At 32.0% G+C, this 18881-nt stretch overlaps 2 protein-coding genes across 2 annotated transcripts in view; both read right to left on the bottom strand.

The window, feature by feature from the left end:
- Positions 1-12729, bottom strand: part of LOC116427941 (unconventional myosin-Ie) — a 51784-nt gene extending 39055 nt beyond the window's left edge. Inside the window, exons 1-4 of the mRNA XM_031978872.2 lie at positions 12391-12729; positions 1155-1280; positions 186-275; positions 24-118 (exon numbers count right to left, since the gene is read on the bottom strand). Coding sequence (XP_031834732.1) covers positions 24-118; positions 186-275; positions 1155-1280; positions 12391-12393 — 314 coding nt within the window. The 5' untranslated portion in view covers positions 12394-12729. The remainder of the gene's footprint in view (positions 1-23; positions 119-185; positions 276-1154; positions 1281-12390) is intronic.
- Positions 12730-15186: 2457 nt separating this feature from the next.
- On the bottom strand, positions 15187-18567 carry LOC116428028 (odorant receptor 13a-like). Its single transcript, XM_031979046.2, has 6 exons — positions 17936-18567; positions 17157-17508; positions 16550-16774; positions 16347-16460; positions 15643-15798; positions 15187-15353 (listed from the first exon to the last, which is right to left on the bottom strand). Exons 1-6 carry the CDS (start codon positions 18190-18192, stop codon positions 15303-15305), a joined length of 1155 nt encoding a protein of 384 aa, XP_031834906.1. The 5' UTR covers positions 18193-18567; the 3' UTR covers positions 15187-15302.
- Between the last annotated feature and the right edge of the window lie 314 nt (positions 18568-18881).

Raw genomic sequence — 18881 nt, 5'->3', positions numbered from 1 at the left:
GATAAGCATGAAATATTTAATACCTGATGATAACGCATTGGCTTTCGTTATCGATTAACATATTTCTGTACATCTCATCAGCCAAACCATATACGTGCGGAGGATTTTCGTACGGCGCCTAAAACCAAGAATACGTGTAAATACTTAATTGCTTTAAATTACCGGTAAATATTGCTTTAACTTACCGCTCCTTGATAAATTTCTATCTCCCTCTCTCCGAAATACGGCATCTGTTTGAAAGGGTTAATCGAAACTAGCACGGGACCGATACATGTCTGATGCTCATTAAGAAAATTAATTGTGCTTGGAATTCGTGATTAATTGTACGCCAGATTGAAAAATTATGGAACAGATCGTTTTATGCTTTGTTCCATAGCAATTATCATTCTTAAAATATTACTTCCTACTTCTGCAGCTCTCTCAACGGATGAATGATTTTGTTAATTGTTTGCTATTGGCAAAGATTTAATAGCATTTGATAATTTACAATTTACATTGGGTAGGTAATGTGATATTATCATTTTGGTTGATGTCAAGAAATAGGAAAGTTTCTTTGAGAATAAAAACTTCAAGAACAACAGTTTGATTCTAAGAATTAAGATTTTCACTTCTGTACATCACATTTTTTCTTGCTTTTTTTAAATGTAGCCGTTCAAATAAATAAATAATAAGTAATATGTTTTACATGAAAAATATTCAGAACGTTTGCGTGATTATTTTTGATATCGAATTTCAATTAACGTAAAGGAAAAATAAATAAACTCGACATTTTCCAGATAAATTTTAAATTCAATTGCAGTTTTAACATTTTACAATGAAGGAAGTTACCGTGCGCTGAATCGATGCCACGCATTTTTGTGATGTCTTACGAATGTTCCGAGGAAGAAGAGAAGAAACCTTTTAAGGTAACGAATTCAGATCAATGGTCGTGAAAATAAAAACGTGACTGCGACTGTTTGAAAATTGCATTCATAGTTCATAGATACTGCCGTACGATACGACTATTTCTGTTAAAAACATGAAACTTCTATATCTTTTTAAATATCAATTACAAAATCAATTGAAAATAATTTCGAAATCACGCTGTTTTGATTTTTAACGTCGTCCTAAACTGAAAGTCCCTGGTTTTTGGAAAATCGAGCAAAAAAGGATACGAATATGTAGTCGTCCATATATCTTTTCCGAAGATTTTCAATGATGGCCTCTTCCGATATTTTCGGAAGTAGAACCATGTCGTCCACCCCAGACACTTTGACATTTTGACTCTGCCAATGGTACACCTGGAACAAACATCAATCTGGATCAATATATTGATCAGGTCGTCAATGTGTTCAACGACAGCATGTTATGGACTAATTTTTGAAAACAGAAAGGATTTATTATTAGAATACAACACAATCAATCTTATGAACCTTTCGTAATAGTAACAATTTCATATAACAGAAAATGTTATCGAATATCATGCTTCAACTGTATATTTCGAGTTACACAGGTTAGAAGATGTACAATGAAAATTTAATAATTATTCGCATTTCATTGATATGTTTCGCATATCTCTTATAATTTATAATTGTCTAAATACAAGAAAATTTTGAAATACTCAGTTTCTACTATTTCAAATGTCATCATTGTAATAGAGCAGCAACTCTTTATCTAGTGCAGATTGCAATGAAGCGCAGAAAAGTCACATAAATCCAATTATGATTTGTGTCGCAGATTTGCAATGCATTCTCCATTCGGTACGTTAGAGATTATTGACCGTAAAGTACAGGGACCTCGAATACATTGTACGGATCCATTCATGTGTACCATTGTTACGTCAGATACAAATGGGGGCGGCCGATTCTGAAGTTCTGATTTTAACACGATTTTTCTTCAATCAAAACGTACGTTAACTCCTTGCCCTGCGATCTGTTTTTCAACTGTGATCGATACAACAACTTTGTCACTAACAATTTATTGAAAAAAGAGAAAAATTCTATGCATATTCTATGTCTACTTTTGCCCTACAATAACAGAAGATAATATCTAATTATAAATCAAGGTAAGTGAATAATATTTGTCTTTTAATTTGTATATTCCGTGCCTTATAACCTGTTAGAATGTGTGAAGAACAAGGTATTATTATACATCATCATATGAACCGTTTTTTTAAATGGTATAAATCCATTTTAGGGAAAAATGAGTTAATGAAGATTTTAATGAGACATAGACGACTTCTTTTTATAATTATAACAGCGATTGGTGTACAATATCTTCGTAAACTAATCAAAATTGTCTAACTAATCAATGTCTATCTTCATAAACTAATCAAAACAGTGTAGCTAATGTTTGTCAAAAAAATTCGATATAAGGTTGCTTTTACTTTTCGCCAAATGGCTAAAATGGCCACTGCGCGACGTCCAGCATGTTCTCACGTCGAACGGTGAAACTTATGCAATAAGTGCAGGTTATGTAAAACTTTCGAGACTGTATTATAATGTCGTTCGACAAAATGTCGTCTCAGCCTTGTGGTTTGTGATATCGACTTCAACGCTGACATCGCTAAAAGTCGAATCGGTGTTAATATCGTGACAATGTCGGCGCATCACGGATTGGAATGTTATGACATTGCGGTTCTACGCTGCCACAATGATAAACACGAAGACATTCAATGTCACGGCAATAAAAGTGGTTAGTTCGGGACACGCGATAATCCGCCGAAAAGTGTCGCCAAACGTTTATCTACAGTAACGAAGACAATATTGACGGTACAATAAAGCCTGAGGACCTTTGCAGAAATTAAAATGTATTATTTAGAGATCGGTATAGATATCTGGGGTTGATCGAGGCAAATCGGATCATTTTCTATTTGACAGCGGAGAAATAAAAATGCTGAGACATTTTCATTTTTTATCATTGATGTACCATTCTCGTTCATTTATTTATTATTAATGTAAAGTTCTTATTCATTTTTAACAACCAATGTAAAATTCTCTTTTACTGTTTATTATCAATATAGAATTCTCTTTCATCTTTTGTTATTACAAAATTCTTTAATTTTCGAGTAACACAGGAAACAAAATATGAAAAACGTAATTTGCGATGTAACAATGTGGATTGGATTTTTATTTCGATCCGATTCACCGCGGTTCGTCCTACCTGAATTGTGACAATAGAATAAAATACGGTTCATCGTAGGTTTATCATAGAAAAAACTGTTAGTAAATAAAATTAAAATGTTTTCAAGGTTTGAAGACAAGGTTTGAATACATTAAAGGCAGTTCGAGGTATTTAACGTGCACATTTTGAATATAATTTCATTATTTGAATACGTAATCGCGAAAACACACGTGGCTGTGCAAATTCATGACTTTCTGGACTAATTTAAAAATATATAAAATAAACAGAGACTTTGTATTCTTCGTAAAATGCTGTGTTGAGTTTCAAAGTTTATTCATCATTTGAAAGCAACTTGTAAAAATCTTACATAAATCTTTTCTTTTACGTATTACATAAATAACGTAGCAAAACAATCAATGTGACACCTACTTCATTAGAAACAGTTTCTTATTCAATCGTTGCTCAGTCATTCTTCTACCAAAATTCCGTAAACATCCTTCTCGAATGAAGATAAGATAAAAGAAATGATTACGACTCATCACTAGATTACAGATTTTTGTGGATTTTGGAAATTTTGCACTTTGAAATTTCCAGTACAAAAATACGAAACGAGAAGACATAAAATATTCAAAGTGCATTGCTCTTTATAATATTTATTTATAAAAACTATTGGGTTAACCAAAAAGTTTTTTCCATTTTTTAATTAAAAAGACTAATACATTCTCAATATTAATATTTACTGAGCAATATAATTTCCATCGTTACTAATGACCTTTCCAGTATAATGACAAATTGCGAATTCCATTTCTGTAGAATGACTCATCTTTGGAAACTACAGATGACACTATCAGACAGAACCTTCCAATGGACCTAATATGGTTTATCGTAATTCTGTTTCTCTAAGCGGATTCTTAAAAATTTGAATCTGAACGAAGATCGTTCTGTTCATCGCTATCGTTATAATTCCTCGAACTTCACGAGAAATCTGAAACGAAATATTTTCATAAACAAACTTCATTCAATCGTTATAACTGAATTATTTAATGAATTATATCGAGAGATAAATATTTCGAGACAGATAAATCATATTTTAATCGATTCAGAGAGAAGATCGATACCAAAGAAAACAGAGATATCATCAATTCATAAAGAAACAATAGATGTTCCGATGTTCGACGCGTAGCTTTTAAATATTTCTAATAAAATCTATGGAAAATTTTGTTCCTGTCTAGCTCCAGAGTGTGTGCGCACGTGTGCACGTCTCTGAGATAGAATTTGCACCGAGACGTCTTGCTGCCTTGAGCTCAATAAGCCGAAGTATGTAGAAGGAAGGCGCCTTGAGAGAAACGATTGTCGCCATTGATGACAATGCATTACACGTATATACATCCTGCATTGTGATTAGCGGAGCTTTTTAGTCGTTAAGGATTCCAACATAGCGACAGAGTGGGCGTTGATCCATTTAGATCGTGCCATGAAAGACGATAATCATTGTTGAAGAGTGAACCCGGGTCGTCTACAAGGCAGGCAGCTAATATTAGAATTGTCAAGTATTCCTGCATTAACCTTCTGACTTTCAGAGATTTTAGAATCTTGCGATTAGAAAATTGGAAATCGTTGTTCGAAAGCATTTAAGAAAGTATCGCATGCTTGTATTAATTTATGGCTCATAATAATATTTGTGTAATATTTATATAATAAGAATTTATAATAATTCGTAATAATATTTATGTAATATTTATGTAACAATAATTTATAATAATATCTACGTAATATTACTGACGTTTCTGATGCGATATGCTTATGATGCGAGTAATTAAGAGGTTAATGATATCTAACGGTTAATGATAAATAATGATATTATTAACAGTTTATGATATTTATTATTATATCTGTAATTAGAAAAATTTCAACGAATATTACGAACGTTTACCGTACGCATCCGATTTCGAATAGTCGAGTAGTAACTCCAAGTTTCCAACGACGTCGGTTTTGTTTTTATCACGTGTGTTTAGCATTTTTAAAGAACCTTGTTCGAGATGCATACGAAATTAACTAAGACCCTTTTCGTGCATAAAAACTGAGCAAAGAAAACTTCTTCGTTGAAATTCATTGAATGAAAGTTGAACGAGAACGCGACAAATATGTATGAAGTTACAGTGGCGACGCAATAATCGCGATACGATTGAGACACAAGTTGTGCTTGAATAATTCAATATTTTCTCGCTAATTCTTTCGTTAATTATTCATTACCCTCAAAATACTTAAATCATTATTTCGTTACGACATTATTTTAAATAGAAGACAACTGTTTCCGAAACCATGTACAGAAAAATAACAAAACTCTATTCTTAGATTGTAAAATTATTATGTGAAATAACATTTCACATATTTTTATTTCAAGTACATTCAGGACTGCTCCAAATAATTTATGTTCATGTAATGTTTATTATCTTAGAAATAATTCAATCTTTATTTCGTTATTGCAATACTTTAAATATAAGATAATTGTTTCCGAAACCATTCCTTAAAGAAAAATAACAAAACTTCTGGAACGAAACAGTTGTGAAATAAAACAAGGTGTTATCTGAAATAACATTTCGCTTGTTCTTACTTCAAGTGCGTTCGGGTCTGCTTCGAATAATTTATGTTCGTGTAACATTTTTAGAGGCATTATCGTTTCAGGTATAATTAAACTACCGATACGTAAGACGACTAAACGAAACCGTTATTTATTAACTCTCCGAGACGTAAAATCCTTTTTCCCATTAAATTTATCATTAAAACATTTATGTTCAAAATAATAGCCACGAAAGAAGAGAAAGTTGGTTCGCTTCGATGGGAATCGCTGCGTTTCATAGTGTTAATCGGCGATAAGATAACAGAAATTGGAAATCCGATGCACCATTTATGTAGAACCGGTAAACCGAAATGAAAAATTGCATTGTTCGAGTTTCAATTAATCGCATCATTAATCTCCGAAATTGAATACATCGCGTCGCATATTTTTCCGAGTAACTGCAATTACGGTCGACGTTATGATTATTACTGGCCACGTGTTATTAACAGAAGAATTGAAATACATTTAAACATCGTTTAAAAAACACTTTGTCCAGTGACCTGGTTCGCTTTATCGCGTTATTTATTCATTTCTGAGCGCATTAAAGTCTGTCTATGCATGCTCTGATTGTAATTCTCATTAAGGTAAGAAGATACTCGATACAGTGTTAATAAGATAACTGTACACCGAGTGAATCAACCGCCTTGAACGGATACATTTTAGAACCGTTTCAGACGGCCGTCCATTACTAATTGTTTTCGATTTGCGCTAATATCTTTCTAAACGTTGATTATAGCACGCCGTCAACGCGCTGACTGTGATGAGAAACTTCTTATTCCTTTGTAGCACAGAAACAAGAAATAATTAATAAGAAACAAGTAATAATTCATCATTTCTAATAATAAATAATTAAAATTCTTAATAATAAATAACTAATCATTCTTAATAACATATAATTAATCATTTTTAATCATTTTGAATAATAAATAACTAATCATTCTAAATAACATATAATTAATTATTTTTAATCATTTTGAATAATAAATAACTAATCATTCTAAATAACATATAATTAATCATTTTTAATCATTCTGAATAATAAATAACTAATCATTCTTAATAATAAGTCATTCTTCATAACAAATGATTAATAATTCTTAATAACTAGCTAATAATCCTTAATAATAAGTAACCAATCATTCTTAATAACACATAATTAATCATTTTTAATAATTCTGAATAATAAATACCAAATAATTCTTAATAATAAGTAACTAATCATTCTTCATAACAAATGATTAATAATTCTTAATAATAACTAGCTAATAATTCTTAATAAGTCACTAATGATTCTTAATAACAAATGATTAATCATTATTAATAAAATAAATAACTAAACCTTCTTTTCTTATCATAATTTTTACGTTACATTATTATCCAGTTATTCAGACCACTGAACATTCCTATTCGACATCAGTTATCTCACGAATTACAATTATTTTCCAATAATTATGCATCCGGTGATCGACGACCACCGGGGCAATCAACATGTTAATCGGCACGATAACACGATGTATATAAATTGAAAGGCAGATGATAGCATGATCAACGGACTGCAGATTATACTAAACGCATGCACATGTATATTACCATCGCCTGCGTGTTTACCGCATAAGTGGAAACGGTGAGTAACAAGCAGACACACCGAATACCCACTCATACTACAATTTATTCGACGACGTCGAATAAAATTGTCTACAACTGTTAATCATAGATTTTCAATCTAGTTTTGTTTCAATTTATTTTTCGACAGTCTGTAAATCTATTGGATTTCATTCAGAACATCTAGGTTCGCAAGATGTATAATTACTTGATTATCAAGTGATTGTACACAAACTTAATTTACAATCTTTCGCAACGACTTCATAATTTACATACTTGCAAAATAAACATTCTGAAGTGTTACAATTCAATCCGTTCGGTAGTTTTAGTTCAGTGATTCATCAGCGTTCTCTTAACTCCGCTACATTCTTCGGATCTTTTTCATTCGATCACGTGTCTACTTTTACAACCGTTTTCTTCGTTTCCTTTTTTTCAATCTAGTATTCCCATTGTGCCAAGGATAGTTTCAACATACGAAACAACATAAACACCGTAACATACAGAAATTATTACACCACGCGCTGCTACTTTTTCAATGATATTTCAGGTGTAGCAGCGTTAATAGTTCTTGTTTTTCCTGCGCGAGGTGAAATTACATAACGGCGGTACTACTAATTGCAAATACTAAAATCGTCACGGTGCCGGGTATCGGTGAAGTCATTAAATAATAAGATCGGCTCCACTTTCCGATTATGTCGTGCAACACCGCGCTGGAACTATCTGTTGCACGTTCCTTTGTTTCTCCCGCGAACGGGAAGTGATTCATTTTTCCTCGGTTCAATGACAAGACAAAATAGACAAGAGGTTCATTACTGTTTCAACACGACCGCTTCTGCGAATCTCGGCTTTGGCACAACGGGGACAGAGGTAAGCTCGCGTGATCAGCATTGCTTACACCGTCATAGCGAGCGAACAGAAACGAAAATGTTTATGTACCGCACGGTAATCATGTTGTAGCGCTGGTTTCGGTGTAATAACTCGCGGGAGAATTGTTTCTTTCCACAGGCAACCGTATCGAACCTTAGTTTTCCATTAACGCGTTGAATGCCGCGCGATTTCATAGAGCAAAATGGCCGAATCGAAAAGATGTAACCCTTTGCACTCGACGAGTGACCCTCAGTCGCCATTTGATTCGATGTAACAAAATTACAGAGTGTTATATATCACATTAAGTTTCGTATAATGCATCGACACGCGAAATATTTCTATAAAATAGCTTTGTTTCTTAATTTACGTATGTTTTCTCATTCGTTTCAAATAACGTCATCTACATTCTCATAGGAAAGTGTCGAATGTTTCTGGTGAAAAGCGAATTGCATTGTTATTATTGCATGTTCGTCTAACTGAATGTCACCGCATTAGGCAGCATTATTTATAATATAGAAATCTTTTCAAATAATCGACAGTTTTCCACTAGAAATATTTTGACATTCGATGAGATAAAGACGATACTTTGTGAAATGACACGTACATCGAGGAACAAAGCTATTTTGTTTCAATATTTCTTAAATTGATGCATTGCACGTGGTATAATGTTAAACATCAAATTTTATAGTTTTACTGTATGAAACCAAGTGGCGAGTTGAATGCCGCACAATTTCATAGAGCAAAACAGCCGAATCGAAAAGATGTAATATTAAATCATTCGATCGAATTGCATTATTATGTCCAATTTTTTCTAATGGACGTGTGGAACATGGAAGTGAAATAGTTCTGTCTCTTAATCCTGAAACTACCGAGCAATTGGAGTGACTTATTTGCGATTTTTTATAAAAGTCAGAACAATACGTTTCTTGAGATTCGAAGGGTTCACTTCAATTGAAAATCTTTCGTAGAAACGCCTTAATAATTTCAACGCTTACAAAATAAAAATTCTGAAGTGGGTAAATTTGATGCGTCCGGTAGTTTCAGCGTTAATTTATGTACTATTTATGTGTATAAATATGAAGTTATTCGTTTAAAATTAACATAGAATATATAAATATGAAATTATCCGCTGAATTCTATTTAAAATTGTTATAGACTATAGAAATTCGTATTGTTTCACTCTGTCGTTCAAAATTAATATACTATATATAAATATGAAATATCTCACTTTACGTCATTTAAAATTAAGTTTAAAGTTTCGACTTTTATTTTGAATGATAGAGCACAGAAATTCTTGCGCGCTGAGCAGATGGCAGTCAAATCATCAGACCATAAGCGATAAAACATTAAAGATATGTTACACGTAAACGACGTGTGTAACGGAATTAGTCATCGAATACTGATGACTAGACTGCAAGTTTTTGCAATTGTACCGTGTATGATATCATAAGCGGCGACAGAAGCAAAGCTTGATTTAATTTCGCTCACATTTCGTTTCCGATTTATCAGGTAAATGTACCGATAACTAACCGGTTAAGATTACATAAATATAAATGCTTGATATACATGTAATTTATTGTTTGCACAATTCATTTATTATTCGTATAAATATTTACATATATTTACGTATAATATTATAAACATTATTGGTATCATTCTAGTACAAGTAGTGAATTTTTATTGAATTTTAAGGATTCTCAAAGAGGAAAAGAACTTCAGAACTGGTGACAATCAGAATATAAATAATTTATATACGCGTACGTAACAGATTAATGATTAACTGTGGATTTTATGCATGTATGATTCATTTCAAAGTAAGTTGAAATTAAAATAATGAATACAGGAAACAAAATTAGTTCAATGAAAATATCAGAGAAGTTTATTAAAAATAAGCATAGATATAGTGTAATCTTGTTTTGTATTATATTAAGATAAAATAATTTTTCGAATATGATTACGAGGTGTGACTTTAGAACGGTAAAAATGTAAACAAACATTAAGATTTCAATGTCATCCCTACATTTTTGAATTATACCATATATTTTTATGCGTCAAATGATGATTTTCATTCTTTACAAGAAATCACTGAAATATAAAATAAATGATTCCGAAATGGAAGCTTCATACACCATAAAAACATCTTTATATATTTGGTGTAATAAATGATGTAAAAATGCCTAAGTAAAATAACAAATATTGAAATAATTTATTTCCCATGCACATCATTATAGTAATAATATTAATTTAGATGACAATTTTATTTCATTTCAAATTCGATAGAATTTTTAACACTGCAAATAAATTTTCATCTAAATCTACCCATATTAAATGAATAATTTTCATGTGCAATGCAATTTTTGATTAATAATTTTGATTTCCATAATTTTCATAATTCACACAATTTATCACATAATTTACATGAAACTCCGACTTTGCAATGATAATGATAACGTAATTATTAAACGCAGCTGTACAGTGAGGTAGATTATTTTATTAACAAAATTTAATTCAGCTGATGCATTTATAATTTTATCTGTGTCGAAAGAATTTCCAGTCATTGATGCAATTTCCTTCGAACCAACCTCAAATTCTGAAGTGAAAGACGTGAAATGATACTGTATTTTTAGTTCCACGTTTTTTTACGTCTCGTAAGCTTTAAATATACGGTTCACATGTTCAAGTGTTTCGCATTCGGAGATGGTACTTCTGCTCACATTCAGTGAAACTTTAAATAATTATTTACATCTTCACGAATGACATGTTTATTACAAAATTACAACGTGTCGAATAATAATTTTAAAATTGGAAATTAGATACTCGTGAAAATTAATCAACCTCAAAATGTAAGCAATTTCTGATAACTGGACTGCGGAAGTTTATGCAAATTTATATTTTTATAAATGTACCGAAAATAAAATCCATTCTTCGTGTGAATGGTTTCAGTTGACAGGAAATAAAATGGAACTGTTTTAAATTTCGATTAAATTCAAATTTCATAATACATAAAATTATTATTCTTAATAATAAATCTTTTCGAATACTTCGATTTCGTAAGGAAAAATTTAATGATCAAGGAAAATTTAGAAAGAAAGCTGTTTTATATTTGTTTAAAAAATATTCGAATAATGAAAATTTTGTTACATTTATTTTAATTTGCGCTAATTATTCTGACAAAATCATTGACTAGAATAGTTAATATCCATAGGGAACAATATAATACTGTAATAGCATTTTTATTTAAACTTAAACAGAGTGAAATTTGTATTTCATAGTATTATAACCAATTTTGCTTCCATTTCCATCGTACTATTATAAATCTGATAAGAAATCATTCTTCCACTAGATACATAAATATTTTTTATCAATTTCTGATATCGCTCAGTATACATGTCCTTATCATTGCAAGATTACGAAACAAGATAAACGTTTTAAGCGAATGTCTTCGTTAAAAGTCGTATTTTAACTAGTTTACACCAAGAAATAACAAAACGTATAAAATTAAAACATATTTTTATTGTATTCCACCAAATTATCTTATAAATTATACATCATTCGAAATTTCCTTACTAAGATATATTTGAATCATATTAAAAAACATCATTCGTCCATGTTAAAATATTTTATTATTTACAAACTACCTAAATATTAATTCCGCTACACGAAAAAAGTAATTGAATTCAATTCTCCTTCGCGTAACGTCAACTGTCTTTTACATTAATTTCATTCCTTTTTAATTAATTCTATTCAAAAACACGTTCACATTTGTATACGCGCACTCACACAGTCCACGCTTGAATTTAACCACAGTACACTAATTTTATCACACTACGCAAGAAACGATTTAATCTTTTCCCTCCAAGAATAAAATATTTTCTTCATACCACTTCACATTGAGAAACACATTTCCTACGTGTCCATCTTCTCTCGTCCAATTTCAAATTGAATCTCGATTCACAATGAACAATTAACTACCTCGTGTCATTCGAAGTAACCCAATCACAATTTTCACATGAATTCACCCATCTTCAAAATTATATTTATGTGTATACCATAAACTTCATCATTGCTAGAAATTGAATCGTAACCCGTGCAACACGCACCAGCTTCACCACACAACCTTATCACGAATTAATGCCAATTGTATTACACGTATCTCGCTCTGCCCTGCAATCTATTCGCAATTGTTTACCAACACTTACCATGTTGACGAAGGCGATCCCTGAACGTATCCTTGTCCAAAAGGCTTCGTATCCAAAAAAAAACCAAACGGGGCACGAGGATCAGGCCTTCACTCACGAAAAAGCAATCGTTGACACCATTCGGATCGTGTCGGAAAACACGTACCACGGCGAACAGTCACTGAACACCGACTCGAACATTTGACGTTCGCGATCGTGGAACGGAAGAGACGAACTCAACCGTGCTGCGGCCCGACATGTACTGATCGATGAGTCAGTGCGCCGGTCACAGACACTGTCGTCATGTCGCGGAACGTCATTCTGAAAACCGTACTTCACCTTCGTAATTACTTAAGAATCTTGCTCACGTACGGACGTTCCGCAACTCCTTTGCTCGACAGATGTCCTGCCCTTCGCGCCGCTAGCATTGTAATATCCATTTCGTCCTTGCTTTTTTCGTCGGAACATGCTAGCATAGGTTAGGACTTTTTTTTTGGAGGTTATGAGTTACCGGCTGAAAGATGCTCTGTGGATCGATGGACGTAAAGGTATCTATATACATTTTGTTGAAGTCTTGAATGAATATAAAATGTTATTGATTTTTCACGGTAAGAATTAATAGTGTAATTTATTATCTTTTATAAAAATAGTAAATTATTCTTAAACGTAACAGTAGAATGACAGTTTGAACGTAATCCAACCAGTTTATTCTTCGTCGCGATTATATTGTAATAGTGCGGAAATATTTTGAATTATTAATAAACATTCTTGAAATTAGTTACGGAAGAATTTCATGTAGTTCTTATATAGTTCCTTAATTTTTCGAATGTACACGTTAAATATTCATGAAGATTTCAGAATGAAATGAACCGGAAGTTACACTATATCTTTTCTATAATATATTATGTCGTTAATTTAGGAAATTAATTTTATAAATACATTTTTACTGCAACATGAAAATGTTATTACTAATTAAATATAAGTTTCAAACCTAACAAATCTAAATGATAAAATGTTTATCACATCACAAGGGAGCCTTTCATAGCTGCACACAGGTTAGCATTTTTTAAAAATTACATCTAATTTATTGTTATAAAATCAGTCGGTATTGCCAGCGAATGAAACAGAAGAATAGGATCCATTAGACAAAAGCCGGTGGGGACAATAAATACGAATGTCGGTAACACAAAGCCTACACTGGTAACAGCGACCAATGTCATTACTCCTAATTGCAGCTGCACCGATAACAGGTAGCACTTTCACGTGCCGTTGCACTTGCTGCACTCTAACAACGGTACATTCTAAAAATAGTTTTCAGTTATGCAGCACAAGTAACACCTGCTACGCCCATAATCATAAATGTCGTAATACTGTCGTAATCCGTTCTGATCGACATGAACTCAGTCAAGGGAGAAGTATCACAACAGTTTTATTGTAATCGTGCAATTTCTCCTGTATTTCCGCGATAAATAACACCGAGGCCAATAAATAAAATCGAAAAGTTCACGTTTAGAAGAATTCGTTTTATCTTTGGAAATTATTAATGTCGTTAACTATTCGAAATTTAATTTTTTCAGAGATTAATAGATGTTTATTACATTCGTTAAAATTTGATAAATTAATGATAATTTTTAATAATATGGAAACGGATGAATAAAATGAATGATAAATTATTTTTAATAATATGGAAATGAATGAAATGTTATTTAGAGAAGAACCATAATTTGTTAGGAAGATTTGATAAATTAATGATAATTTTTAATAATGTGGAAATGAATGAATAAAATGAATATCATTAATAATATGGAAATGAATGAATAAATGAATGAATGATAAATTATTTTTAATAATATGGAAATCAATAAAATGTTATTTATACAAGAACCGTAATTAGTTAGGAAGCTTTCCAATAATATCAATATTTGAAAAATAAAATTTTAAATGTTAAACTTCGATAATTTATAAAAAGAGACTTATCTGTATTGTATGAATAACAAATTTCGTTATGAATAAAAAACGGTCCAACTTTGTTGTCTCTGAATGTCAGAGAGTTACGAAAATTTCTGTTATCAGAAGGCTCTCCTATCTGTATTCTGGTTTATATTCGCGTCGACACATTGAATCACACTGTCGTGTTTGTACGACGGCCGATAGCGATTCGCCATGATTCACCGAAGTTTCACTACAACTTTTCGTTATCGACGGAATTGATTAGATTGGTAGGTCTATCGATAACTCTTATTTATATTACGCACAGGTGATCAGTGGATGCAAGCACGGAACAAAACGTTAATGTTAATTACAATGCAATATTCGTTTCCTTATTTTTCAGGAGATTACTCAAAGCTTCGAAACATTCTAACCTATTTGAAATTATATATATTAACCCTTTCCACTCGAGAGGTGACTCGCCACTTGATTTCATACAGTAAAACTATAAAATTTGATACTTAATATTATGCCACCTATAATGCGTCAATCTGAGAAATATTGAAATGCAGCTTTGTCCCTCGATGCATGACTTCATTATAAACGTTTCACGTTATAATATAGATTTTTTATATTATACACATTCAATTTAAATGTAAATTTACCTTACTACAACTATAACGAAAATTGTAATATTTTATTAATTCGCGTTTAAACAATAATGGGAATATGTACTGCTTTTGGCGAGCACTCGATAAAAACATCGAAAGAAAACAGATACAAGGTACTACGTGAATTCATCAACAGTTTTAAATTTATTGTAAACAGTCGAAAGGAACAAGTTAATTAAAATACAATTTGAGCAACAACCATATAAAATTATTTTCTACTTTTCCCATTCCAATGTCCGTTAGAGTCATAATACCGTCAGTTGCTATATTGTCATGGATTCTTCGTTTCACGTGTCATATCCGCTTATAACGTCGGTTTATAATTTTTCAGAATCAATATACGGCTAACAAGAGTGAGATGTAAGATGCCGAAGCTTTTACCATCTAAAAATTCCAACATATTTGACGTATAATATATTCCTGAATATAATGCAAACTATGTATTTAATTAATTTAATTTAAGGACACTAGACGCTCGAATTCTTCGAACATGAAATTTTATTCCGGAAATAACTTCGAGGAAATTAAACAAACCACAGATCTTTCCTTGTGCTTAATTTAAAATATACGGATATTAACAAAATGGCGACGTATGACGATTTTTCGAAGTTATTTGCTAGTCTCCTTAAATTATTCGATATTCCTACGCTACATTTATTATTATGATACTTACATTAGCAAACGTTTCCACGGACAGAGTGACAAATTTCCCGGCTGTAAGCGTCAACTGTTTTTCCGTTCTCAACAACATCAAAAGTATTAAGTGAATATCCTGTTGGTTTAAATTGTACCAATCCATATCGGATACAGCTCGGCGAATATTTTCACTCTGAAATCATTTTCTTCCTTGTAGATTATTACTAAATATTATAGGGAAAACTGCTTTGTTATTTTTCCTGTTTTCTATGATAGTACAATTATGCTATTATGCTGATTATTAAAAAGAAGTAGCTAATTTGTACATAAAAAGTCTACTATTATATATTATATTATAGTATGTCGATTATTAAAAAAATTTCAATGTGTTTAATAGTTTCGACAAACCGAAGGTGACTATCAATGTTTTAAAAATGTGTTAAACATTTTGTATATTTTAATCACTTTTTAAAAGTAAAAGAAATTCTTTGTAAGAATTTGTAACAGAATAAATAGTACTTTGAATGCACTTCTACCATGAATCTTCTAATTGCGACAAATTTATCTTTTGTTCAATATTTTTATATAATGATTTATGAAAACGATGGTTCCTAGAAAGATCAGTATACTAATTGTCCAATTATTGAGCAATCGAATTGAATTAAAAAATCGTCATATTGTCCGACCAATTATGTCCGAGCCATTGTTGTCTCGTCGCATTTTCGAATTTTAATGGCTCACCTTGGTACTTAGATATTCACCGGTGTAACAGAGAACGAACGCCTCAGCATTAGCAGTCGCATAGTAAGGTAAATATTTTGTCATCAACGAGGAACCGCTCTCTGTGCCTAAAGACTGAAATATTTCATATTAGAACAACGTCGTTGTAGAAAAATTATCAGATCGTTGTTCGCGATAGAAATTACAAATCGAAAGCGACTTACAACGACAAGCATAAAGCCTAGAAAGCAGATAACTAAAATATTTGACAGGAATTGCACCAATGATATGTAAAGGAACAGTTGTTTTATATTCTCAGATAAATATATGATCCTCTGGTGTTTAGCAATGGCACTTTTCAGTATGGGCAGTTTACTTTCTGTTACAGAATTCGGAATACTTAATATTTCTTGGCACAATATGTCTGTTTGACTAGCTACGTGTAACACCTGGAAATTACAAATACCATTTAAAATATCTCAAATGTTCCAAAGTAAATAAATAAATTATAAAGTATTAAGTCATTCCATAAACAATGTGACTCCTTCAATTTCATGCTCTGTACTTTTCGTCATGTGAATTTTAAAAATGGAAGAAAATGTAGCAAGATGAAAAAGTATTATAGCTAAGAGAGGAGTGTTTTAAATTTAAACAAATTTTAAACAAAAGGTTATAATAAAAGCGTATTATCTATGAGATGACACAATATATTACGTTATATACTTTGAAAGAAATGCAGAAACTTATGTTATCCGAAATTAGAAAGTCGGTTCGCTTGTTTTAAAGAACGAAAAACGTAATTTCATAAAGGTAATCGAGAATATAACTCACTAATGCTGCTATTAATGCCATTGACATCGAAGCGACCCCCACAATGCAATACTGAAGCACAAACTGTACGAGCAGAACAACTTCGTAAACCGGAGTAAACATAACGTCGAAGGGAAACATCATTTTCAACAGCAGTTTCCTCTGTTTTCCGTCGAGCCCCTCATCGGTATCGCCAGACATGAACACGGTACTCACTGCATACAAGAAATAAGTCGTCGAGTAAATGACCAGCAAGCAGTGCGATACACGCATGGATATAACAGCCTTTTCCACCATAAAACGCTTATTCGGAGCGTTTAGACTGAGTTTATTCCAGTCGTCAAGAATAATGCTTAGAATTCTGCTGAGTATCCTGTGAAATGTAATTGAACCATTATTATAGTTAACACGTTGACTGTCACTGCCAATCAAATCGAATTACTATAGTTCACTCAATTAAAAGATGATTATTTGAAAACATTTCTATATTGTGGATAATGCTAGCTAATGTGGTGGCATTCAGCTAGAAATAATAACAATGCAATTCAATCAAATGATTTAATATTATATATATATATTCCATTTCGAGTATTCTTCTTTATGAAATCATGCGACACTTAACGTGTTAAGTATTGTAGTTAATTAGTATAGTTTAACTATAATAGTAAACATTGTAATTTTATTAGAAGTTTCGAAACTATTATCGAATATATTGTTTATCGCAAATGCGGAAAAATTTGTAGTCCATTCGTTCGGATAATAATGTTTCAATATCCAGCTACGTGCAGTACATGTCTTACCGATAATTGCACCAAATAACGATCACCTTAACGAACATAACGATGTTGCCTAAGATTACAGTCAGACTGTCCAACAAGTCAGGTAACTCTTGTGATTTGAAATAGGAAATACAGTACCAAAACTCACTGAACAACGAGAACACCAATAAAATCGTCCAAATGATCCGTGGGATGATTCTATGCGAAGATCTTGGTTCGGCACCGATCATGAAAAGACAATACTTTATGGGACTAGTGATCACTGTTCCAGACGTCATCGAAATTGTTGCTGTATAATATAATACCGTACACACGCAAACGATCAACAAAAGATATTTAAAAGCCTTCCCGTTTGAATAATTAGAACCTGTTTCTGTGTAAATTTTTCCAGGAGACTATTTAGTCGATTTGCTACTAGCCACGAGACACCTTGCAGTTTGCACTGTAAGTTTCGATTAACTACTTTCCACTAACTGCAATTTTAGGAAAACAGATAGTAATTAATAATTTATAGCAAACAAAGAAATAACTTTGTTTCCCTTCAAATAAATCTTTGGTACCCAGAGAAAGATGTTCCTAATTTTCCCGAGAGAGAACACAAATCTTCGGCAAACGGTCAGTCGCGTACTAAAAAATGAGCCCGGACTTTTCAAAGTTACGATCGCGTGCAAATAAATATCTGCTTTCTATAAGTTTTCATCGATCAACGACCATCGTCCACCGCGCGCTATTATGTATCATTATATGAATTCGAGAGAACTGAATACTATAGATGAGATCGATGATTACACGTTTTCTCTGTTTTATTTTTTATTTTCTTACTACAAATCCGGTGAATTATTTTTCGTGCGACTATCGATGCTCTCCGCGTCGAACACTGATTTACATATTGCATGAGCAGGAAACCTCAGTCGGTTTTAAATAATAATGATCCGGTCAAGTTTCTGGGGTTCTGTCGATGCTGCTG

Source organism: Nomia melanderi, chromosome 6 (genome assembly GCF_051020985.1).
Source record: "Nomia melanderi isolate GNS246 chromosome 6, iyNomMela1, whole genome shotgun sequence".
NCBI classification, from domain to species: domain Eukaryota; kingdom Metazoa; phylum Arthropoda; class Insecta; order Hymenoptera; family Halictidae; genus Nomia; species Nomia melanderi.
Note: the sequence above shows the minus strand (reverse complement) of the source record. Positions and strands in the feature narration are given on the sequence as shown.

Bases quoted from the DNA above. Each gene is read 5' to 3' on its own strand.
- LOC116428028 (XM_031979046.2), bottom strand. From the start codon at position 18,192: ATGACGTCTGGAACAGTGATCACTAGTCCCATAAAGTATTGTCTTTTC. The intron at 17,509-17,935 runs GTAAGACATGTA...TACATTTCACAG, and splicing joins GTTATTTGGTGCAATTATCG to GATACTCAGCAGAATTCTAA. The intron at 15,799-16,346 runs GTGAGCCATTAA...AAATGATTTCAG, and splicing joins GTGAATATCTAAGTACCAAG to AGTGAAAATATTCGCCGAGC.